We start from the raw sequence: 26155 nt of genomic DNA on the forward strand, positions 1-26155 counted from the left end.
CCTTCCAGCTCTATTCTATTCTACTCTACTCTACTCTACTCTACTCTACTCTACTCTACTCTACTCTACTCTACTCTACTCTACTCTATTCTAATTTTGCATGCATAAGCTCTTGAGTTGAACTCCAAGCTCTCCAAATTAAAAGGTGATAGCACAAAAACTGTCTCCCGAGACCCTTGAGATTTGTTGACGTTAGAAAAAATAATCCTGGCTCAAATGGACTATTACAAGTAGTCCTCAACTTACAACAGTTCATTTAGTGACCATTCAAAGCTGCAACAGCACTGAAAAAAGTGACTTATGACCGTTTTTCATAGTTACAACCATTGTGACATTCCCATGATCATGCGATCAAAATTCAGACATGTGCCAACTGACTCATATTTATGACGGTTGCAGTGTCCCAGGATCATGTGATCATCTTTGGCTACCTTCTGACAAGAAAAGTCAATGGGGAAGCCAGATTCCCTTAACAACCATGTTACTAACTTAACAATTGCAGTGATTCACTTAACAACTGTGGCAAGACACTTCGTAAAATGGGGCAAAATTCACTTAACAAATGTTTCACTTAGTGACAGAAATTTGGGGCTCGGTTATGGTTGTAAATCGAGGGCTACCTGTAGTCTGATTCTATATATGCCTGTACCATGTAATATTGGAAAATATATCCATTTTCATGGTTTTGCTCCATCTCCAAGTCTTTAAACCAATGTTTCTCAAGCTTATCAACTTTAAGATATTTGAACATCAACTCCCTGAATTCTCCAGCCAGCATGCTCAAAGGCTGAGTAACCCTGCTTTAGACTAGTCTTCTAATCTAGTGCCTCCTCCAGCAGTAGTTAAATTACTAGGCCAGTGGTGGCGAACCTATGGCAAGGGTGCCAGAGGCGGCACTCGGAGCCCTCTCAGTGGGCACACGTGCCATTGCCCCAGCCTTGCTTCCCCCCGCGACCCCCTCCTCTCCAGCAGCTCCCGTGAAGGAGAGTCGCCCCTGAGTATGGCCCACGCGGAGCAGTGCAGCCAAGGACATGGCAGCCAGGCAGCGTAGACAAGACTCTGCCCTCACACCCTATCATGCACAGTTGATGCTGCAGGGCACAGGCAGAGGGCGTGACCGCCATAGCGCTGCTGGGCTGCCTGGGTGATCTGCGGCGGGCCCTGTAGGTAGTGAGTAGCCCTGTGGGCAGGCGGGATGGGGGGGAGTGGGGGTGGGGGCAGGGCCAGTTTTGGGGCACTCGGTCTCTAAAAGGTTCGCCATCACTGTATTAGGCTGTCTAAGTCTTTATTGCCCATCTATTGCTGACAACTTGCCCATCTTTCCCTCTTACCAACCTTCAAGAGGATTTACCTTTCATAAGTTGCTGTGACAAAAAATGCATAGACCCGGGTGTGCTTGTGGTGCCGAATCTGGATGATGAGCTCTGGGATTCCCAAACGGATGTGGTTCAACAACCATAGTAATGTGTGGTCATCAGTTGTATCTGGTAGGATGAAACACAATTTCTAATTATGCAAAGACTAGTAGCGCTTCCCCCAATTGGGAGTTAATGGCATTCATTCATTCACTCACTCACTCACTCACTCACTCACTCACTCACTCATGCCAAACATAAAAACACACCCCAAACATCCACATGCATGGTTCCAATGCTTTTGAGCAGAGCTGGAAACCTACTATGGTACTCTCTGGATACCTAATTATTAGCTATATTGGCTGGGCCTTCTGGGGATTAGAGTTCAGCTATAATTAGGAGGCACCAGTTAAGTGTTCCCTGCGTCATAAATAATGCCGAATATGACATTGGGTAAGACTGGCACGCCCAAGAGACAGAAAATAAAAGGGCAATCACAGGCCTTGGCATAATTTGGTATAGTGACATGGGGCCTCCATGTCAGCAAAAACCAACCTAATTGGTGGATATCCACTCATGTGGCAGCTCTGTCACAAACTCTCAAATGCTGAGATGAATATAAAAGTGCTCAACAAGATGTACGTGCCAAACAACTTCCAAAACAATGCAGAAAACCTTCTTCCTGGTTGACATCAAACATATCTCCATGGATAGCCGCTTCCAAGGCTCTGTGCATCAAAGTCAGCGATATGGCAGAGTCACTGACACAGAGTCAGTGTAAGCTGATGGACTTTATTGTGATACACACCATTCGCCATCTTGCCAATTTTGACATAGTAATCCAATTTTGCAGAAGCTGCTGACTATAGGGGTTCTCTTACCGGTATATATTGTAAATCTTTCTGAGGTTTCAATTAGCCCAGGAACCAAATGGCAATCAGTGGTATTTTATGATAGCAGCTAGCCATCTCACTTGCTGTTGTTTGTTGCATCCACTGCAGTTTTCAAATCATGCATTAAGCAATTCCCCCATCAAAACTGACACATCTATTGCATCAGCCCGATGACTCTATCCTTGTCCAGGAATAACTTTAGACTGCGCATCACCAAAAGTGTGGTTTAGTGTTCAATGTCAGAATCTCCTCTTTTGCATCCGGTTACACCTAAGCTAAAGTCTCCCACACGTCCATCCCAGCATAGCCAGTGCAGAATCTTTATTGCTCACTAGAACCCAGCAATTAATTGTCTTCTGACAGTTGTGATTGTTGCAACCATGTTATAACCTTCAATGTCCTCCCTCCTTTTTCACAGCTTAGAGAGGATGCCCTCCTTTATGCTTCCCATCTCTGTGCAAGGTCACAGTGGATTATTTACATTGTCAGCACTCCTGTCCTAAGAGATTCTAGCTCCCCATATATTTTGCTGCAGTAAATATCAAGGATCAAACTCATCTCCACTATGAAGTTCACTGATGGATTTGAGGTCAGTCCTTGTCTCTCAGCAAAACCTGCCTCACAGGATTGTTGCCGTGAGCAAGAGTTGGAGAGAAAGCTAGATACGTAGACTTTCTTGAGTTCTGGGAGGAATGCCAGAATACAAATCTAATAAGCTTGGTAGGCCTTTAGTGAAAATAGTTTTAGGCTCATTCCCAAAGTATGTAGTGATGCTGAGTGAACGCAACCCAATTAAGTATTATTTTCCCAGGACAGTGAAAATAATTTCCATGAATCATTCTATTTACTGCCTCCTATTGCTGCTGTTTAAAACCTGCACAGTCTCTTCTGATGCTCTGATGTAGTGGAGAAAAAAACAAACAAACAAACTGGCACATTTGTTCTCACTCCAATTCTCTTGCACAACTTTCTGTCTTTCTGTCTCTCTTGAAGTTTCTAACTGTCATGTGCCTATGATGCTATTTAAGTCTAATTAATTAACTGCTGGACCACATATGATCTTGTTATGGACATCGCTGAGATGACTGCAGGCTTATTTTAGAGAAGGTCAAGTATTAATATTAATACAAAGTAGATTAAAGTCATTAACGAGCATAAAGTAATGTTCGGAGTGAGCATGTGCTTTTAAATAATAAGCAGTAAGTGCTATCAGTCATAAGTCACTGTAAAGATATTCCATCTTTCTCTATTTAATGGATTTTGTGAATGTTGAGGAAAAAAATGGAAAAGACAGAGGAAAATAGAGAAAAGTTGTAAGAGAGGGTAGTGGTATCTGGGTCCCGTAAATCAAGCAATATGATTGCACAATATAATCTATGATTACTGACACTCCGGACAGATTCAGATAACAGCCTAAACCAGGATAATGAAACAAGAATTGCTGTGCTCACATATTTTAACCAAATAAACCATGCTATGGATTAACATAATGCCTTGGTTCCAATCAAATGTTAAGAAAAGAATTGTGCTCTTGCAGCACAATAGATCACGCATCACCAAAACCCATTTTAGCCTGGTATAGTGTGTTGCTGTGTTTTCTATCACATGGTTTGGACACATTTTATAGTGAACTTTACATGATAGATAGATAGATAGATAGATAGATAGATAGATAGATAGATAGATAGATAGATAGACAGACAACCTTCATTGTCATTTTTTTTTACTGTGGGCACAATGGCACACATTAAAAATGAAATTTAGTTGCTCTCAAAGTGTACACATACATAACACACATTTAAACATACTATATATACAACATATGTATAGACCAGACATGTCAAACATAAGGCCCGGGGGCCGGATGCGGCCCGCAAAGTAGTTTCATGTGGCCCGTGAAGCCATCCTGGAAACAGTGAGGGAATGGCCTCCTCTGCCTTGGCCCTGGCCCAGGCCAGCCGGGAGCCAATGTAAAATTTTGTGATGGCCATCTATGCTGAAACCCACTCAATCTTAGCTCCACAAGGCCATCTAGAAACAGTGAGGAATCAGCCCCTGCTGCATTGTCCCTGCCCCCCTGGGTGCATGCTGGGGAGGTGTCACCCTTTGTGAGGAATGAAGAAATGGACCGTGCCTTGGTGCTTGCCCCGGTCCCACCCCCTTCTGCCAGAGACCCTCAGATCTGTCCCACTCCTGCCCAGGCCCCCACAGGCACCCTTGACACGAACTATGTAGAGCTGGCCATGCCCACCCAGTAGGCCACACCCACTCTATCCACGCCCACCCAGTAGGTCACACCCACCCTGGCCACACACCCCGGCCCCCCAAGGGCAACCACAATGCTGATGCAGCCCTCAATGAAATTGAGTTTGGCACCCCTGGTATAGACCTACACCAGTGTTGGCGAACCTTTTAGAGACCGAGTGCCCAAACTGCAACCCAAAACCCACTTATTTATCGCCGGGTGCCAGGTGGGACGAGGCCCACTGGGTGGGCGTGGCTGTGGCAGACTGGCTGGGTGTGGCCAAACTGGGCGTGGTCACCTCGATGTTGCTCATGGGAAGGGATTCTGTAGGGGCCAGGCAGGGTTGGGGGAGATCCAGGGGGTCTCTGGCAGGTGGGATGGTGGGCAGGAGGCTCATCCTGCAGGGTGAGGTAGGGCAGGGGTACCATTGCCACGGAGCAAGGTGAGGCAAGGGCTGGGGCAGTTGCTGCCTGTCATCGACGCCCCCCGCACACAAAGGCCAGCGAGCACATGGGGGCTGACTGTGTCCATCAGCAGCCACAGCCTGCCGGCTCCTCTACCAGCACACTCTGTGGCTCCACAGTCCACCACCAGCAGTTCAGAGAAGCTGCCTCTGAGCTGGACAGCTGGCTGAGGAGATGATGCAGTGGGTCGTGCCCGGGAAAAGGAGAGCATGCAAGGCCAGGAGGGACGGGATAGGGGGGTAGGGAAACCAGCCATGCCGGGATGCACCCGGCCATGTGGGACCTCAGGTAGCTGGTTGAAGAGGGATGGTTGCCATCTCCGGGGCATGGCACACGTGCCCACAAAGAGGGCTCTGAGTGCCGCCTCTGGCACGCGTGCCATAGGTTCGCCACCAATGACCTACACCCTTACATATGATCTAGTTACAGAGAGTGTACAGTTTCCCATGACATTATAAACAGGGATACTTTTCTTCTTTCATACCAACAAATCCATGAACACAATAATTAGTTGAGTCCTTAAATGCATACCAGCTTTGTAAATTGATGTCACATTTTACTTCCAAACCAGCTCCTTTTTACAATTTTTTCTGTTTAGGGCAAAACGTGTACCTTGTTAATTTGTGAAAATATCGGAATACTGCATATGCTTTTAAATGGAACCCAACATTTGCAAGAATGTATGTTTTTAGAGATCTATGTTAAGCCCTAGCATGGAGTATTTGGATTTGGTATTTAGCGTGAACCTGTTTGGTAGATGCTGGCCTCTGGTATCCAACCTTTGGACATCAAATCTCCCCTCCCCCCCCCCCGTGAGATTGGCCCCAACCCTTCCAGAAATTCCTTAAAACATGACTTTTTCAGGAAGCCTGGGGATCACCCGCCAACAGAGAGCCTCTGTGTGGGCTGCATCATCTGATATGATCCCTTTTGTCACCTTATTTTTTTATTCATATTTAACTATTTTAAATGGCTTTTGTATAATGTTTTATGAGTAATGCACAACTTACAAGAATTTGTTTAGCAACTATTCAAAGTTAGAACAGCACTGAAAAAAGTGATTTACAACCAGTCCTCACACTTACAACCATTGCAGCCTCCCCACGGTCATCTTATCAAAATTTGGTTGCTTGGTAACCGACATGTATTTACAATTGTTGCAGCATCCCAGAGTCATTGTGATTGCCATTTGCGACCATGCCAGCAAGTTTCTGACGAGCGAAGTTAATGGGGGAAGCCAGATACACTTAACGACTGCATGATTCACTTAACAACTGCAGTGATTTGCTTAACAACCATGGCAAAAAGGTCATAAAAATGAGGCACAACTCACTTAACAACCACTTTTCTTAGCAACAGTTCTGGTCACCAACTGTGATCGTAAGTCAAGGACTACCTGAGTTTTATTGCAAGTGTATGCTGCCCAGAATCACTTCGTGTGAGATGGGTGGCCATATAGATTTGATTGATAAATAAATGGGAAATCCTCTGTGAATGAATGAACGAATGAGAAATTCTCTCTAGGTCCAGATGAATCCACTACCATGGATAAAGTGAAGGATGCTGAGAGGACCTTGTTGCTCTCTGTGCATGGTTGCTTTCTTGCAGATGTAACATCATCCATGCTCTGATGATGTTACTTGGTTTGGGTAATGAAAGGTCTGCAAGAAAACAACCAAGCTCAGAGAGCAACAAGGGCCCTCATGTCAACTCTGAGCTACAAATATTCTCCTTTATCAATGCTGGAAGACCTTCAAATCCATCACCACTGGGTAATTCATTCCAATAACGAACCACTTTGGACCAAGAATTTCTCCCAACATTCAGCCAAAATCTTGCAACATAAAATCTATCCACACAACAAATGTCACACTTAGACTCATGCCAGCTTGATATTTTCTTTAGATTGGGTTAAGGCTAGGGTTATTTAACTCATGGTAAAGAGCCTATGTTATATCCACATTTTTAGAAGAAAATGCTAACTATGCTATTATTCTTTTTTCACTGACTGTATCATGTCCCTTAATCATGATTTGTTGAACTGCATCTCTATTTGCTAAGTGCTGTATTCTTTATTCTGCGGATTGAAAAACCAAGTGCCATCAATTTTTAAGTTAAGGGCACATTAGCAAAACACTGTCTTTCAGTAGGTTATTGCTGTGACTGAAATATGCATCTGCAGCAAAACTTATGTAAAACAGCTGGATGCCTACTGCAGGATGCCCTAATGTTCATACATATCCATTGATATCAAACAGAGAAGATGCATCAATTTGCCCATTAGCAAATTAACTGCTAGAAGGCTTGGAGGCCATGCAGTGTTGAAGACATAGGTCAAAGCTTGCAAAGCGGACGATGAAACCTATGTCTGAACAAAACCGTCAAGTAGGAACCTTGATTGTGATGGGATATAGTAGGCTGCATTCCCAGGAGAGTGCATTCCAGAGGAATAAGAGGCAGCTCATTCCAGATATTAAATGTGAGAGAAAGAGGGTGAAGACAGCCCTCCCTAATAGCTCAGAATATATGCCGGATGTAGCTAGTAGAGTACTTAGTTGCCACAATTCTGTCTATCAGTGCAGAACAATAAAGAAAATTGCTATTAGTATTAGTACTACTTTATAAAACCTTAGTAAGACCACACCTGGAATACTGCATCCAGATTTGGTCACCACGTTACAAAAAAGATGTTGAGACTTTGGAAAAAGTACAGAGAAGAACAACAAAGATGATTAAGGGCCTGGAGACTAAAACATAAGAACAGTTGCAGGAATTGGTTATGGCCAGTCTAGAGAAAAGGAGGACTAGGTGGTGACATGATAGCAATATTCCAGTATTTGAGGGGCTGCAACAAGAGGAGGGGGTCAACTTATTTTCCAAAGCACCAGAAGGCAAGGCAAGAAACAATAGATGAAAACTAATCAAGGAGAGAAGCAACCTGGAATTAAGGAGAAACTTCCTAACAGTGAGATCAATCAACCAGTGGAACCGCTTGCCTTCAGAGGTTGTGGGTGCTTCATCACTGGAGATTTTAAAGAAGAGACTGGACAGCCTCTTGTCCATGGTATAGGGTCTCCTGCCTGAGCAGGGGGTTGGACAAGAAGACCCCCAAGGTCCCTTCCAGCTCAATTCTGATTCTGAATCCCTCTTGTGTAGCCAACCAATGAGATCTGATTCCAAATTGCTTGGAAGAATCAGCACGTCTTTCTTGGTTTTGGGGCCTGACATTAATTTATCAGTTATGAGAACGTTGGAGCTCCTCTGGACTTGTGGGTGAATCATTACTCCTACAGAATATCCTTAAATGTCGTAACAGATCATCCTTTGCAATAGTGGCTGAAGAGCTGCACAATGCAATTAGTCATTAGTTTTTAGCTATGTTTTTCAATGACTTGGGGTGATGCAAGCTCCTTTCTCCCAAGTGCTATCTGCTTGTAAATGCCTCCCCACTGATGGTGCTTCAAAAGGAACCTGAAAGCTTAAGTGCAGAAGTGTTCCTTCCCCCACCTTTCCTGCACCTCCATATTCAATTACGATTTGGCATCTGTCCTGGGTTGGTATCTCCTTTCAAGCACACTTTCTTCCTTCTGCTAACACAAAGAGGCAAAAAAACAACTTCTCACACCCTGGCTGAGCTCCCCTATCACATTAGGTCATGGTCTGTTTTATCCATGCTTCCTTGAATTAATCATAAGCGTCTGATTCACATATATTGGTAATCCCTAAACTGGTTTCTAAACCACACTAGTTTAGTTCTATTCATCACCTAAACTGAGAATTAGTTTGGAATAGTGGTTAAGGTACTGACCTAGAAACCAGGAAACGGGGAGTTATAGTCCTCCCTTAGGCATGAGTTTACAGAGCTGAGATAACTGTGGTTAGGCTTTTATTTTCCCAGTTGTCTCCTCGGAACTGAACAACACAGTTATGGATGGGAAAAATATAAATTGGATGTTTGAGAAATGCAGTTTTTAGATAGGATAGGGAAATTAATTAAGCTGCAATTTACAAACAGAATAATTAAGTTGGTCTGCTTACTTCAAAATATACCCCATGGAATTCCATGTGGCTTATTTCTGAGTAAAGATATGCTGGGCCTATAGAAGCAGTGGGAACTACTCATATATGTTGAACTACAACTCCCATCACTTTCTAGCCATGCTGACCAAAGGCAATGGAAATTGTAGTCTGACACACCTAGAAGCACTAGTACAGGTAGTCCTCAACTTACAATGGGTTGCTTAGCAAGTGTTCGGAGTTACAACAAACTTCCCCAGGCTACTTATGAACCAAATTCAAAGTTATCATGGCTGCCTCTTCCCCAGTTACATGACTGCATTTTGGGGGCTCAGCAACTGGCCCAGATGTACAGTTGTTTGTGGTATCCTGCTGTCACTTCACCAGATTTACAGGGGTTTTTTTGTTAGAAACTGGAGTTTACTTCGGGTTTCTGACAAAAACACCCATTGTGGACAATTTGCTTAATGAACATTACAAAAAAACCATATATTTGGGCATGATAATATGGTGACCTCTTTAACAACTAGCACAACTTATGACCATAATTCTGGGCTCAATTGGAGTCTCAAGTCAAAGATTCCCCGTATAAGGAAGGTTGCTACACTTGTATTTGGAAATATGTAGAAAAATAATTATTGGTGGGGGGAACAAATTAAAGTAAAGGTATAGGAAAGTGTATAAATTCTATTCTAGGGTTGACCAAAACATTTCTGGGCTTAGCATATTTTCTTTAATTTGATCTGTCTTCCTAACTGAAACTGTTAGCTGGTCTTAAATTCTACTGGAAGAATTCTCAGTCAGCACGTGGATCATTGCATTGTTAACAGAAATGCAAGCCAGGATCTAGTTACATGCCTTTCAGCACTGTGACACATGATATATTTTCCTTATATAGTGTGAAAATTATTTTAATGATAAGTTTAAACAATAGCTGAAGTCATGTGTGAAGTCTCCAAAAATGTTGATGCTCCAACCTCACATCTTGCAACATTTTCCAAAGAATACAACATCTTGTGAAATTTGGCAATTTCCTGAGGTTTTAGTCAATTTGGGCACTTGCAGCTAGGTTAATCTGCATCACCATTGCAGGTACTCACACTGGGAAATGTTGCTTTTTTAGAGACAGAGCAACCTCACCAGTTTGAAGTTTGCTAGTTCCATTGTTCTTCACAAGAACAACAATATGGAGGCTGTGATCAGGAGTTAATCCAAGGGTAGATATTTATTTATTTTGTTTTTGCTGAATCATTTAGTTTTGTTGTTTCACTTGTCCACCTTATTACTTTTATTCAAAACAGATCCTAGTTGGGTACATTGAATAAAATTCCCCTAGATTAGTATTTTGGCTTATGCACTCCTCCCATATAATGGATATCTACTCTCAGGTAGACATTTGTAACCACGTTGTCCTTTTAAAAAAAAAAGCTATAAATTTTGGAGGAAACAACAAACAAGGACTGCCATAAATCATTTCCTCAGGAGTAGGATAATATTCAACCAGCTAAATTGCACAAACATTATGTGCAAAAATTCACAACGTTATGAATTTTTAAAGTATGGTTTTTATCAATGTCTTGAAATTGGATGAGTCCATCCAATCTATTAAGCCAAAGCAAGCACTTTGGTGCACTTATTTATGAGATTGATCTGAAATGCATGATTCTGGATGACTAAACATGTTAAAAAAATACCAACCCCCCCCTAAAACCCATAGCAGCTGGGGGGGGGGAATTATAGAAGTAATAGGTCAACAGAGCTCTAACAATGGGTCTACATAGCCCTAAACATGATCATCTGAATCCAACTCTAATTTGGTTACTGTGAATCCTGAGAAGGCCCAGCACCTGGAAGCCACCACAATCTACAAGCAACTCTATTTCAGCAATCACAACTAGACTGGTTCAGAATGTCAAACTGCAGAAGTTCTTTGGGAGAAGTCGCAGAGAGAGAGGAAAATTAAAATCACAATTCTAATTACATTTGGAGAGAATCAACGGCAACCACCTCCCTGACCCCACACACCTGCCAGAGTCATCAGCACATCACAGTTTTCTGTGGGGACCGTTTTCATCCACGATTTATTGGACATGATGTAACGCCCAGCCTGCAGCAGACGTTTCCCAAACAGCTTGTCTGTAAAGAGAGAAGTACAGATGGTGAATCATGGAGTGCTTTTGGAACCGGCATCTTTTAATTGAGCTGAGATGCATTGAAAGGAGACTTGGATGCCCTCTCTTTTCTCTCCTGTGAGACACCCGCCTTTCTTCTCCTCTGAATCGTAGGAATGTCAGGACCAAGCCCGGAGAAGACACAGCAAAATCCAATCAAGTGCAGTCCTTTATTTGCTTACATCTAGTGAACAGAATCTTGCCAAACTAAAACTATAACTTTCTAACTTACTGGATCAGTGGTAGCGAACCTATGGCACATGTACCAGAGGCAGCACTCAGAGCCCTCTCTGTGGGCACGCACGCCGTTGCCCCAGCAAAGTTCGCCGGAATAGCGAGCATGTGGCATTTGGAAGCGACGGGGCAGGAAGTGAGTGAGTGGCATTGGCTCCCTGGGGATGCCCCGGAGATGGCGAGGGACTGGTCCCTACCACCCTGGTCCCGGCCCACACACCCCAGCACGCCCACCCAGTCTGCCGTGACCACCGCAGCTGTGACCACCGCAGCTATGCCCACCAGTGGGCCACGCCCCCCATCCCCCCTGAGGGCACCACAATGCTGATGTGGGCCTGGCACTTTGCAATAAATAAATGGGTTTCGGGTTGCAGTTTGGGCACTCGGTCTCTAAAAGGTTCACCATCACTGTACTAGATATATCCCGAGAGATTCTAAGATGTGACTACCCTGAACCTCTTCTTCTTTCTCCCATCCAGCTTAGGACTGCTCAGGCTCTGAATGCTGGCTTGTTTCTGGGGAAGCTCTGGGTTGCCAAAACTCCCCCCACTGCTCCTCCAGGTGCAGTTTCCCTCACATTAAGAGGTTGGAATGGGATGCTGGATTAGGAGCACCACCCTCTTCTGATCCAGCAGGGCTTATCTTAGGGCTATCAATTGCTACTCTACCTTACAAAGCCACCAGAGCTTTCATGTTCAGAGACAGTGTTTCAGAAGACCAAATGTCAGAGAAAATAACAGGGAAAGATTTTTTTCCCAATGAAAAATCTTTTCCCACCCTCTCATTAGGTTAGGCTACTGGTAGTCCTCGACTTACAGCCACAAGTGAGCCCAAAATTTATGTTGCTAAGTGAATTGTTAAGTGAGATTTGCCCCATTTTATGACTTTTCTTGCTATAGTTGTTAAGTGAATTACTGCAGCTGTTAGGTTAGTAACATGGCTGTTAAGTGGCTTTCCCACTGACTTTGCCTGTCAGGTTGCAAAAGGTGATCCCATGACTCTGGGACACTGAACCGTCATAAATATGAGTCAGTTGCCAAGCATCCGAGCTGCAATGGTCATAGACACTTATAAGTGTTTATAACTTATAAGTCACTTTTTTCAGCGCTGTTATAATTTCAAACAGTCACTAAACGAATGGTTGTAAGTCAACGACTTCCTATACAATTATGTCCAGCTAGTGACAAGAATATTCATCCTGGCTCAGGATGATGGATATTGCAGGCAAGAAAATTTGAAGACGCATGGCTGGATACCTACCTAGTCAAATGGGAAACTGATACTGAACAAGCCAGAATCTATATTCTTAGCATGATAGGAAACCCCATCAATATTAAACAGTGCAACATGAAATTCTGAATGAACAATGCAAATCTACCGATAAAATGTTCAGACAAACTTATGCAAGCACATCGGTAAAAATACATTTCTATTCATGCTTATTTTTTTAATACATGTTCAGAAGGAGTTCTGGGGGCCACCCATTACCCCATGGCAATCTGAGTATTAGGGCATATTTTGACAGGCTGGACTCAGAAGGGAAATATCAGTTTCTCACTTTGCTGGAAAGGATCTATAAACACTTTGATTACATAGTAGCAGAAACATTTCAGTGCAGGAGTAAGGCCTGACGTAAGGAGGCAGGAAAAATATAAAGCTTGGTGGAAAACAATTTAGATTATATCAGACATGTCCAACTGGCAGCCCTGGACAGCTACTTATGCAGCCCCCCACAATGTTATAATGAAAAATATAAAAAAATAAAGGAAGTTCATTATTTAGATACATTAGCTATATTATATATTTTATAATGCAACCCAGGACAATTCCTCTTCAATGAAAGTGGCCCAGGCAAGCCAAAAGGTTGGACATCCATGGATTACACAGTCTGCCTTTCCTCTTTCATACCCCCAAACTGTGCCTTGGTTAAGTTTAGCTCTTTCTTCATAGGGCTGCCAATCCTCTCCTCTGCAAAAAGTATTGTGCCTGTGCATTTAGCTGCCACAGAGGCAAAAAAAAAATTGATAGGTGAAGTATTTACCACCTCAAGCTGGGCTTAATTTACAACTGCAGCCCTAGAAGTCTATGTATCACAGTTGGAAGTCCATTGATCTGCCATTCCAAAAATAAAAAGGCAAAGATGTTCTAAAGAAATACATACAAAAGCCAGAATAATTTAATAACCCATTATACGTACCGATGCTTTACTTCGTCAATGCATCATCAAGAAAAATAAAGTGCTCTTTTTTCTTTTATTTAGTGCATTCTTCTTGCAGTGCTAGTCAGTTCTTGCTAAATGTCGTATCAGACCTATAAACCAGCCCCTCTTCAAGAGACTCAGGTTTTCTTTCTCTCTGGTTCATCTTGATATGCAGATAATACACACACACACACACACACACACACACACACAAGCTTGCACAAAAGGGTCCCTTTTATCCTGTTGCAAGATAGCACCAGCCAGACGTCACCAATAAGGGCTTTCTTACGTATACTTACTATTGGGAAATCTCCGCTGAAAAGATGGAGAAATGGGGAGGGGGAGGCGGTGGGAATGATGAAGCTAGACATTTCTATGGCAACAACTCAATGATGGATTTCCCAGTAGTTTTGGCTTTTTTCAGCCTAGACTGACTCCATTGATCTATATTCCCCGCTGTCCACTAACAAGCTATAAAAGGTCCAAAATTGGCAGCAGGAGCAAAAACCAGAATTTGGTTTGCCTTGCATCAGATATCATGTGCAGGAAACAAAACCTTCCCTGGTGAGATGTGAAGAAACTTCATTTCCCAGAATTTGAAGCATGGCCTATAAGTGATAGCGGGGGTGGGTTCAGGATCCATACATACCTGTGCAGAAAATTCATGGCTGGCTATAATGAAAAAGGCATAATTTTATTTATTTGTTTGTTTGATTGATTGATTTCTGTAGCTGCCCATCTTAACTCCAAAAGAAGATAAGCTCTAAATGCCTATAGCTTTTTAGAGATTTTTAGAATGGCTGAAATCTGTTTTTTTTTTAATTTAAATTTTAAATCTAAAAATTTAATTTATTTACTGTTTTGCTTAGTTACTTTTCGTGAGATGGACAGCCACATAAATTTGATTTAAATAAGTAAATGAGTTTTCCAGTAACATCACAGTATCCCTAAGGCAGGGGTGTCAAACTCAATTTCACTGAGGGCCCCATCAGCATTGCGGTTGCCCTCAGGGGGGGGGCTGGGGGGCCTACTGGGTGGGTGTGGATGGAGTGGGTGTGGCCTACTGGGTGGGCATGGCCAGCTCTACATCGTTCGCATCAAGGGTGCCTGTGGGGGCTTGAGCAGGAGTGGGACAGATCTGAGGGGTTCTGGCAGAAGGGGGTGGGACCGGGGCAAATGCCAAGGCATGGTCCATTTCTTCATTCCTCACAAAGGGCGACACCTTCCCAGCATGCACCCAGGGGGCAGGGCCCACACAGCAGGGGCTGGTTCCTCACTTTTTCTAGACGGCCTTGTGGAGCTAAGACTGAATGTGTTTCAGCATAGATGGCCACCACAAAATTTTACAGGGCCAAGGCCGTGGGGGCCGTTCCCTCACTGTTTCCAGGATGGCTTCGCGGGCCACATGAAACCATTGTGCGGGCCGCGTCCGGCCCCTGAGCCTTGTGTTTGACATGTCTGCCCTAAGGTAAGGATGTGCTGCAGCCCCCAATTCTCCCATTATTGCTCTCGTGACTTATTGTGATACGGGAACCTGGTCAGAAAGTTGGCTTAAGGAAGGAAGAACTATGTGTGCTACTGGATCTCTCTCTAAGACAATTAACTATTGTATTCCTTTAATCATTATCTTCAGAAATGTTTCTGCCACATTGTCTTGTTATTCAAGAGCAGAATTCCAGCCAAGAACACCTGTAGATCCTTCTCCAAAATGAATGTTTTCCAAATGTGTCAGAACGCCAACTGCAAGCATGCTCAGCTAATAAGTACAGGTAATCCTTGACTTACAACCACAATTGAGCCCAAAATGTTTGTTGCTAAGTGAGACATTTGTTAAGTGAGTTTTGCTCCATTTTACGACCTTTCTTACCACGGTTGGTAAGTGAATCACTGCAGTTGTTAAATTAGTATCACGGTTGTTAAATGAATCTGGCTTTTCCATTGACTTCACTTGTCAGAAGGTTGCAAAAGGGGATCACATGACTTCAACCGTCATAAATGTGAATTAGCTGCCAAGCATCTGAATTTTGATCACGACTGCAACGGTTGTGTGAAAAATGCTCATAAGTCACTTTTTTCTGTGCCATTTTTCTGTGCCAAGTCAAGGACTGCCTGTATTCTGGAACTGCTCAGATGGAATCCAACCCGGAAATGTTAGCTTATTGTTAGCAAAGAGGACTAGAAGCTTGTGTGGCAAGAATCTAGCTGGACTGGAACAGGCAGTAGCAGACGATGGGTGTGAAGGCAGAACCTAGCCCAAAGCCAATGGGCTACAAAGATCAGCACATCTGGAAGCAAACATGTCAAGACAAGCAGGACTTGTCTCCTTCAGGCAGCTGTTAATTGAGAGAGAGGCCCCAAGGATTCTCTGGAGTGTGAAATACACCCCACTATTTGGAAATAGTTTTATCTAGTCCTTTTCCTGAGAAATAAAAGTTTCGCTGCCTGGGCTAAAACTGGGGGAAGAGAAATCACCCTTTTATTTTCTGGCTCAAAATAACCCAGGGACTCTGTGCCTAAGAAAAAACTGGAAACTGTGATTCCTACTCCACCACCTTATCCATTATACCAGGCTGGCTTCCATGCCAGATCAGCCACATCAGGGTTTCCATAATGGTTGCACTGAAAGGCCACAGCAGGGCCATCCATACAGGTAGTACTCGACTTAGCAACCATGCTAAGTGACCGTTCAAAGTTACAACTGCCCCGAAAAAAAAGTGACTGATGACTATTTTTCACACGACTGTTGTAACATCCCCACAGTCACATGATCAAATTTCAGACGTTTGACAACTGGATGATATTTATGACGGCTGCAGTGTCCTGGGGTCACATGAGCAACTTTTGCGACCTTCTGAAAAACAAAATCATCGGGGAAGCCAGATTCATTGAACAATTGTTTTAACAACTGCAGTGTTTCACTTAGCAACGGTGACGAGAAATGTCATAAAATGGGGCAAAACTCACTTAACACCTCCCGTGGTTAGCAATGGAAATTTGGGGCTCAAATGTGTGGTTGTAAGTTGAGGACTATCTATAAGTGAAACAAAAAAAAGTGAGACATCAGCCTACTCTGCCACCTCCTGTGTATTCCTCACGTTTCAAATGCAGAGTTATTTAGCCTCTGTCCCTGGACACTTTGAAATAAATGTGTCTTATAGCTATCATCAGAACAGGTCCCTGAAGTCAAAAGGCAAAGGTCCCTCCTAGTCAGTATGAATTTGGAATTATGGGAGTTGCAGTCCCAATTCAACTGGAACCCACAGATTATGGAAAAGTAAAATGGACCGCCTAGCTACTATTGCCAACAAAAGTGCGTATCGTCCAGGCCATGGTTTTCCCAGTTGCAATGTATGGCTATGAAAGTTGGACCATAAGAAAGGCTGAGCGCCAAAGAATTGAGGCCTTTGAACTATGGTGCTGGAGAAGACTCCTGCGAGTCCCTTGGACTGCAAGGCGTTCAAACCGGTCAGTCCTAGAAGAGATCAACCCCGACTGCTCTTTAGAAGGCCAGATCCTGAAGTTGAAACTCAAATACTTTAGCCACCTAATGAGAAGGAAGGACTCACTGGAGAAGGGCCTAAAGCTGGGAAAGATTGAGGGCAATAGAAGAAGGGGACAACAGAGAATGAGATGGCTGGATGGAGTCACTGAAGCAGTAGGTGTGAACTTAAATGGACTCCAGAAGATGGTAGAGGACAGGAAGACCTGGAGGAACATTGTCCATGGGGTCGCGATGGGTCGGACACGACTACGCAATTAACAACAACAAGCTACTATTGAGAGCATTGTTGACTACTATGGGTAATCCTCAGCTTACAACAATTCACTTAGTTCAAAGTTACAACGGCATTGAAAAAAGTGACTTATGACCGTTTTTCATGCTTACGACCATTGGCAGCATCCCCATGGTCATATAATCAAAATTCAGCCACTTGGCAACTGACTCATATTTATGACGGTTGCAGTGTCCCGGGGTCATGTAATCACCTTTTGTGACTTTCCTACAAGCAAAGTCAATGGGGAAGCTACATTCACTTAACAATTGTGTTACTGACTTAACAACTGCAGAGATTCACTTAAGTTCAGTGACTCTGCTTGTCAGAGGGTTGCAAAAGATGGTCACGTGACCCTGGCATACTGAAAACGTCATAAATACATGCCAACTGCCAAGCATCTAAATTTTGATCATGTGACCATGAGGATGCTACAACAGTTGTAAGTGTGAGAAACGGTCATAAGTCATTTTTTTCAGTGTCATTGTGACTTTGAACTGTCACTGAATCAATAGGAGCTGTAGTAAAAGTGTGGGCAGTGAGCACTAGCCTTCGAGTGTTTGGGTGGGTGTTGCCAAAAGACTTGTGTGGTTCTGTTGGCTCCCTGGGATCTTAAGAGCCCACTGACCTGGGTAAAGTTTAAACCAGGGGTCTTCAAACTTGGCCCTTTTATGACTTGTGGACTTCAACTCCCATTTTTCATGCTTACAACTGTTGCAGCATTCCTGTGGTCATGTGATCAAAATTCTGAGACTTGGCAACTGACTCATATTTATGACCGTTGTAGTGTCCCTGATCATGTGTTCCTGACTATGTGATAACCTTTTGCGAATATCTGACAAGCAAAGTCAGTAGTAACAAGTGTGTTACTAACAACAACTGCAGTGATTCTCTTAATAACAGCTGCAAGGAAGGTCGTAAAATGGGCAAAATTCACTTAACAACTGTCTCATTTAGCAACAGAAATTTTGGGCTCACCTTTGGTCATAAGTCGAGGACTACCTGTATTTGTTTCCAACATAGTAAGAACAAAGTATTGGGCATCATCTTCCCCCATAACCAATCCCCACATTGTTTGCACAACTCCTCGTATTTGTTATTCAGAGGTATACTATATGTAAATATGGTGGTTCTATTTAGTCACCATGAAATAATTGATATTAACCCTCTGAATGAATACAAGAGCAGCCCACATAAATTAGATGAAAAGGAGGCTATTCAAGACCAGAAAGACTGAAAACTAAATTATGAATGTGGATTTATTTACTTATATATAGTAGCCATCATCACTTCTTATAGCAGAGTGTGTTGTAAATAAAATATGTGCTCCTTTAAAAATTTACACTTCTTGGGAACTTTAGTGTGCTTCTCCAGTTTGTGGCATGCAACCAGCTGCTCTACAAAATTCTTCTTTGTTTCACGATCTTGGTTCAGAAATCATTATGCTGTCACGAGTTAAGATACTAAGGGATGTGTTATTTTGTATGTGCCCACTTCTGAGATTCCAACACACTGAGATTCCAATCAACACATATTGATTATTGCCAATATGGACTACATTTCAAAGAAGGGCAAAATTCCTTTCTGATCTGCTTGAGACTCAGCTGTATAAAATGGGGAGATAAAGCTAGTCACACTGATGCTCGTAGAATAACAGCAAATAAATGAAACTCCCTGTTCAAAGGAAATCTATTCCCAGTTAACAGATCCCTGCAGGAAAATAACACAGGGAGGGGTTGGCAAATTTCCTGTCTTGCTGATGGGCTTCTCGGAGGCATCTGGTAAGTCATTTTGGAAACACGATGTATGACATCCTGTTTACAGATCTAGTAGATGTTCCTTGTATGTTGAGTACATTTTAGCTTGGCAGATCTTTTGGAATCCTTTAAGCCAACTTTCCCCAATCTGGTGCCCTTCAGCTGTGCTGGAAAATAAATCCTACCACGCTTGCTCAGCATCCCCAAATGTAATTGGAATTATTGTCCAATATATCTAGAGGATATTGCCTTTAAAGTTACGAAAGATAGATCTTATATTTAATTCTGGAATACCATCTGCTGATGGGAGAGAAAAAATTAGCTATTATCAGAAATAGGATCTCATACTTTGGGCTGATCCATTTAATTGTTTACCCTTACAGCTTTTCCTCAGGATATCTAACCCATATGGAACCTCCCTATATAAGAGTAGTCTACATCATAATGCTACAAAATAAGGGGGAAAGAACGGGCTATAAAGATTTGCTGCATAAAACAGCAATCCCTATTTCTCCTTTCTTAATTTTCAGGTTGTTTGTCTCTCCTTTCCCATACTAACAGTTTGCACAAGTTTTTCTACTAGGCTACGCTAAGAAGTTATACAACCTCAATTAAACAGATTCAGAACTGCAGCCTCCATTTGTTAAGAAAATTCTGGAACAAGGAAGAAATGGTACAAGATTGAAAAATTATTCCCCCATCTCAGCCAATCCAACGGGAATTGGGATTTTGACAAAGGAGTCCTGTCTTTGCCGATTGTGGGCGCTGACTCCAGGCAATGAAACAAACAGGCTGGGCATTGTGGGTGCCCAAAATCTCCTTGGCACAGCTGTAGTGTGGGCTGAGGTTGGCACTACAGTGAGAATATATGCACATGCACGTACACACACATATGTCAGCAAGCTTCAATGCAAAGTCTCTACATAGCTGGATTCATATAACATGCTTAATCTGAGTTCCGAGTTAACTCATTTTCAGGATTCACCCTATATAGTGAATCAAAACTGAATCAAAAGGCTGGGATTCTGACAAATCGCTAGGCTACTAAAATGTCACACAAGGTTAAAATCAACCAAGTTCAGCATAGCATGTCAGTACAGCTGTTCCGCTTTATTTGACCAGTTAAGCATTTTCTACTTTTAAACAGCTAGAATTCTAGGTAATTAAAGTTTTCTGCTATTTACACCAATAGATTTAGTTTGTGATATTAATTTACATATTAATAAGATATATTTCTGGGCCAAATCAACCCAAAGAATTGGAGGATTCAGTTAATTTGCAAAAGTGCACATTCTTATAGGCACAACTGCAAAACTTTTCTTTTTTGTCCGAACAACCATCTTCAGGTTCAAAATCTCTGCCTAAGAGATCATACTTCTTTTTACCTTGCTTGATTCTTTGCTGTTTTATTAAGAGACAATAGTTTTAACTCACAGAACTAAATACAGGCTATAATCTTTGGTGGGGTGAAAGACTACTGTACTAGAAAGAAATAAGGTAGGTAAAAAGAAGCTACTAAAATACTTTCTATTGAGGCTGTCCTCAGAAATAGCTGTTTAGTATTGCTGGAATTTCCTTCATTTGAGGAAGCAGAGATAAAACACATTGTTCTTTTCAATATCTAGAGATGCACCTATGCCTAAGCAATTTAATATAATTGGCCATGTAAATTCTAGACACATATTACACTAACCCATAACATGATTGTGAGGTTTTGGTTTTTCAGATATAAGGCACAATTACAGCTTGTCAACCATAGCTTAGGGCTTAATGCATTGTAGGAATCCATCTATTGAGGCTCAGGCAACTATTAATGGTTAAAACTACTAGTGGTTTAGCACACTATTTTTAATAATTTAATGTATTGTGTGGAACCTGCCAAGTGTGCTTTATTCAATAAATTGTAGCTAAAAAAATATGGTTTAATAGTTTATGAATCCAACCCATGTGTTTAACTTTAATTACGGATTTCAGTTCAGTACTGACTGCAGTTTGTGAGAGCTGAAATCCAATACCTTAAGCCAGGGGTCTTCAAACTTGGCCCTCTTATGACTTGTGGACTTCAACTCCCAGAATTCCTCAGCGTGCCTGGCTGAGGAATTCTGGGAGTTGAAGTCAACAAGTCATAAAAGGGCCAAGTTTGAAGACCTCTGCCTTTAAGCCTTACTAGTTGGGAATTAAGGCACTTAAGTTCAACCAAGATAAGGGGCAGCAGATCAGACAAAGCTTCATTAAAACAGTGGGAACTAGCTATCCATAAAGGTAGTGGAGCAAGACACATGAAAGCTGAGTGACCCATCCAGCCCCAAAATCTGCCTGTCACTTCTCTCTTGCATGGATTCTCAATCCATAGGGGAGAGGGGAATCATATCTCAAACAGATAATTCCCACCCCAAACTCTTTCCCACAGATTTGCCCCAGGTTTTTCCCAGTTTTTCCAGTTAACCTTGAAGAAAGATTAGGCCTGTGAAAGAAATAATTTCCATCGCTTTACTTGTTAGATTTATATTCCGCTTTTCCTCCAGGAAGAACTCTTATACAAAAACATGGGGGGGGGGAAACAAGTGTAAGTGTGTAAATTGTAGCTAAACTGTACTGAGGCAAAATTGGCCAAGGACAGACACCCTGTTGCACCTATGGCAAGTCACGGACTGCATGACCCGCACCTAGCCTCTTGGAGAAATTTTAAAATATCAAGCAGTGTATGAACTCTAGGTGCTCTAATATCACCCCATTCACACATTACCTGCACATACACTGAACTCTTGAGGTGTCTTTCCACCCAAAATGGGCCAAAAGGGGAAGAGTGAGGGGGAAAAGAAGACCACCTCACTCTGGCCAGAGGTTTCCAACAGGTACACAGGGAGGGGAGAGGCCTCATTTCCAATGTAATCTTGTCCCTCCTACAATGGCTGGGTTTTCTCTCTCAGCACAATCTCAAGAAATATTTCGGGTTTCTTCCCACCCGCGTTCCGGAGCCGGCGCCCTCCAGGCACTCTCGACTACAAGTCCCATCACCCGCAGCCCATGTCCTGCGCGTCTAGAGAGCCTGGGTTTGGGAGAAGCCGAGGCGCGCCCTCGAAGTCTCTCGCCGTGACCTTTAAGGTCCCCTCGCCACGGCCACGCCGAAACCAACCTCCCCGATGGCGGCGCCATCCAAAGGAACGACGCGGATGGCCTCCGCCGCAGTGGACCTGCAGGGCCGGTCTCCTTCGGCCTCCGCCGGCGGGACGAAAATTTTGGAGGGGCGGGAGACGCCGCACCCACCTGCACCCCGAAGACCGGCAGACCTCCGGAGGAGACGAGAGGGGTCAGGTCCGGGCGCTCGACTACAAATCCACGAGGCGCCCGCGTCTGCTTGTCGTGCCCAGCCACAAGGCTTTCGAGGACGCCCCCCCCAATCCGTCGATTGAAGTCGGTGGGCTCTTGGGTCGGGGGAGTCACGCCCGCTTGCGAGACAATAGACTAGCGGCGGCGGCAGCGCGACTGCAACCCCTTCCACGCCCGCACAGGCGCGCCTTCCCAGGCGGCGCCCTCCAGCCGGTATCTCCACCGTGGAAGGGACGCAGCCGCCCTCCAGTCTTCCCCAACTTCGACAAAGTCCGCGCTTAGCAACATCTACGGCCGACTGCGGAAAAGCCGCCGGTGCGGTCCCTTGTTTAGCCACGGTCCCGCGCGCGCGCCGCCATCGCCACCCCATGGCCCGGGACGGCAGCCCGGGGCAGCGCTTACTCACCCAGGACCCCGGTGGCAGGTGGTGCGGCCGTCTCCCCATCCATCGCGCCTCCCCCTCGCTTGTTCTCCTGGACGCTCGCCGCCGGTCCTGCCGCCCCAGTCTCTGGCATCGTGGCTCCCGAGCTCAAGGTTGAGGGCTGCACCAGGAAAACAGCATCGCAGTGCGGCGTCGGGATGCGGGCGGCTCATCCGAGCCAAGAAAGCAGCCGGGGCTGGTCTCACAGCCGCCAGGACGGGAGGGTGGCGAGTACAGGACCGGAGCTGGGCTGAGGCGGCAGCCGGCGCGCCATCAGGGCCGGGCTGGAGCGACGGACGCCTGAAAGGGGGCTTCCCTGCTCGGCCCAGGTGAGCGGCACCTGCCCCGGATGGCCCTTCCTAACGCCTCCAGCGCCCCAAAGCGCCTCCGAGCAAGCCAGCGCGCAGACCGAGGGACAAAGGAGGGGGGAAAGCGAAGAGACGGCAAAGAGCGTTTAATAATCTGGTTGGTCTGCGACTCCCGAGCGCCATCTGTCAGCAGCGTGCCCGGGGTTGAATTGGGATCCTCTGACAGAACTGTTAATACTTTCCTGGTTCTCCACAGCACACGGATAGTATAATTTCCCCTAAATATATGTTGAATTTGCCCCCCCCCCTTCTAACCCTGTTCTACATATTTCACCCAGACTAATGTATTTAGTAATGGCTATTACTGGGTTTTAGCAGAAGTGAAATAAAAACAGTTAAATGACAGTAGTAAAAAAAAGCAGCCTTTAAGAGGAGGAGGTTAAATTAGGACAGAGCCCAGAGCCTGGAATAAAAATGAAAACAGTAAATCCATGATGGAGAACAATGCAATGAAATGGAAAATGATGGCAAAGAAGATATTTTGTCAAACTGTCCCATATCTGAGGAGCTCAGAGATTGGCTGCCTTTTAATATGGATGTTCTACTTCTTATAAATAGCTGAGGATAGATCTCTGGTCTATTATAATACTGAACCTTTCATAGTCAAATGCCCTATATTTGTGTCTGCCACATCTTGTGTGAATGAACCCCACAAATTACAGTTTATGGAGCTTGCATAATGGGGGCAATTTGGAGGTTTCTCTATTCTTTAAAAATGATGTTCCACATACTTCTGTGGTCTACTACAGTTTTTATGGGTTTCCCGTCTCTGCGGTGGGTTGTTGCTTTTCAGTAAAAGATTTTTAAAAAGTAGCTGGATCTACAGAAAAGCAGGTTGGGGAAAGTGTACAGCTTTTTGGGCCCACTTTTGAATTGAAATTGGATTGGATATTTCACTCTTTCAGGAAATTCTTTAATCTGTGCCACATCTATTAGCATGGTTCTCTCTAAATCCTTACATTTCATGACCTTTATCCTTGTTTCCCTACCTTGTCTTGACTTCAAATAACTTCATATCATAAAAGTCAAGTTGTTATTTCTAGACTCCTTCTAGAACAGGTGTAACTAGAGATAAACATTCCTTTTGCTGATTTTTTTTTAAAAAAACAGCCTTATAAAGTACCTGACAATAAATGTGAAGGAAATGAAGTCACCAAGGGCTGACCCACTTTAAAGCTGATTTTTGGGCGGATAGGAAACTAGAAAACACTAATTCATGGGAAAGAATGGGGAAATTCATCAGGTGGAGATATAATTTCAAAAGTCACAGGTATATTGGCGCTTGACATCATAGATGGTGTCAAGATCCAGCTGATCTGACTGATATCAAAAAAGCTAAGCAGGATTGAAACTAGATAGTAGTTTGATGGAGGACTACCAGGAAATCTCTGGACTAGGAAATTGAAAAAAAAACAGTAGCAAGCTAACTCCATACCGCTAGTCCTTGACTTACAATGACAATTGAGCAAATAATTTTTCGTTGCTACGCAAGACAGTTGTTAAATGAGTTTTGCCCCATTTTACAATCTTTCTTGCCACTGTTGTAAAGTGAATCATTACAATTGTTAAGTTAGTCACACGGTTGTTAAGTGAATCTGGCTTCCCCATTGACTTCTGCTTGTCAGAAGATCGCAAAAGGTGGTAACATGACACTGCAACCATCATAAATATGATTCAGCTGCCAAGGGTCTGAATTTTGATCATGCAACCAGGGAGATGCTGCAATGGTCATAAGTATGATAGGTCATTAAGTGCATCCAGTTTCCCCCACCCACCTTGCTTCTTGGAAGTTGGTGGGTGAGGAAGGTCGCAAATGGTGATCACATGATCTTGGAATGCTGCAGCCATCGTAAACACATGGTGATTCCCAAGCACCCAAATTTTGATCATGTGACTGTGAGGAAAGCTATGATGGTTGTAAATGCAACGTCCGGTCATAAGTCATTTTCCCCCTGCTATTGTAATTTTGGTCACTAAACGAATTATTGTAAATCAAGGACTATTAGTACCATATAAATATGGTTTTGCCAATATATTGCATAAGATTTTGTGGATTACAGTTCGTAGAAGCATAGTGTCTCATATTATGCTACTATATATACTCTAATAAATGTCAAGATAACACACATATCTTTGTCATATAAAACACATAGGGGGAGGTAAGGGGGCAGCCAAATGATGACTGGTCTGCTACGATGTGATAATGTCATTCTGTTTGCTGAGCTACAAAAAATTTTGGATTCAATTGTGGCCGCAAGTCGAGGAGTATCTGTACTTGTATCATTCATGATCACCACCTTGAGTTACTGAAAAAGTACAGGTGTCCCTCGACTCACAACAGTTCATTTGGTGACTGTTCAAAGTTACAACAGCACTGAAAAAAGGGACTTATGACTGTTTTTCACACTTACGACCATTGCATCATTCCCATGGTCACATGATCAAAATTCAGCTGCTTAGCAACTGACTCATATTTATGATGGTTGCAGTGTCCCGGGGTCATGTGATCACCTTTTGTGACTTTCTGACAAGCAAAGTCAACAGGGAAGCCACATTCACTTAACAACTGTATTACTGACTTAACTGCAGAGATTCACTTAACTTCATTGACTTTGCTTGTCAGAGGGTTGCAAAAGATGGTCACGTGACCCTGGCATACTGAAAACATCGTAAATACATGCCGACTGCCAAGCATCTAAATTTGGATCATGTGACCATGAGGATGCTACAACAGTTGTAAGTGTGAGAAACGGTCATAAGTCATTTTTTTTCAGTGTCATTGTGACTTTGAACCGTCACTGAATCAATAGGAGCTGTAGTAAAAGTGTGGGCAGTGAGCACTAGCCTTCGAGTGTTTGGGTGGGTGTTGCCAAAATACTTGTGTGGTTCTGTTGGCTCCCTGGGGTCTTAGAGCCCACTGACCTGGG

General features: G+C 43.6%; 1 protein-coding gene across 8 annotated transcripts in view; it reads right to left on the minus strand.

Moving 5' to 3' along the window:
- Nucleotides 1-26155, minus strand: part of ANO8 (anoctamin 8) — a 69553-nt gene that overhangs the window by 41049 nt on the left and 2349 nt on the right. For 3 of the 8 annotated variants that reach the window (XM_039334707.1, XM_039334710.1, XM_039334709.1), the window contains exons 3-4: nucleotides 11000-11110; nucleotides 1352-1484 (exon numbers count right to left, since the gene is read on the minus strand). In XM_039334707.1, the coding sequence (XP_039190641.1) occupies nucleotides 1352-1484; nucleotides 11000-11066 (200 nt within the window). In that variant the 5' untranslated portion in view covers nucleotides 11067-11110. The other 5 variants (XM_039334706.1, XM_039334705.1, XM_039334704.1 and 2 more) reach the window with 5 other exon arrangements.

This window comes from Crotalus tigris, unplaced genomic scaffold (genome assembly GCF_016545835.1).
Source record: "Crotalus tigris isolate CLP2741 ecotype Arizona unplaced genomic scaffold, ASM1654583v1 scf7180000017633.3093840, whole genome shotgun sequence".
Lineage (NCBI taxonomy): Eukaryota > Metazoa > Chordata > Lepidosauria > Squamata > Viperidae > Crotalus > Crotalus tigris.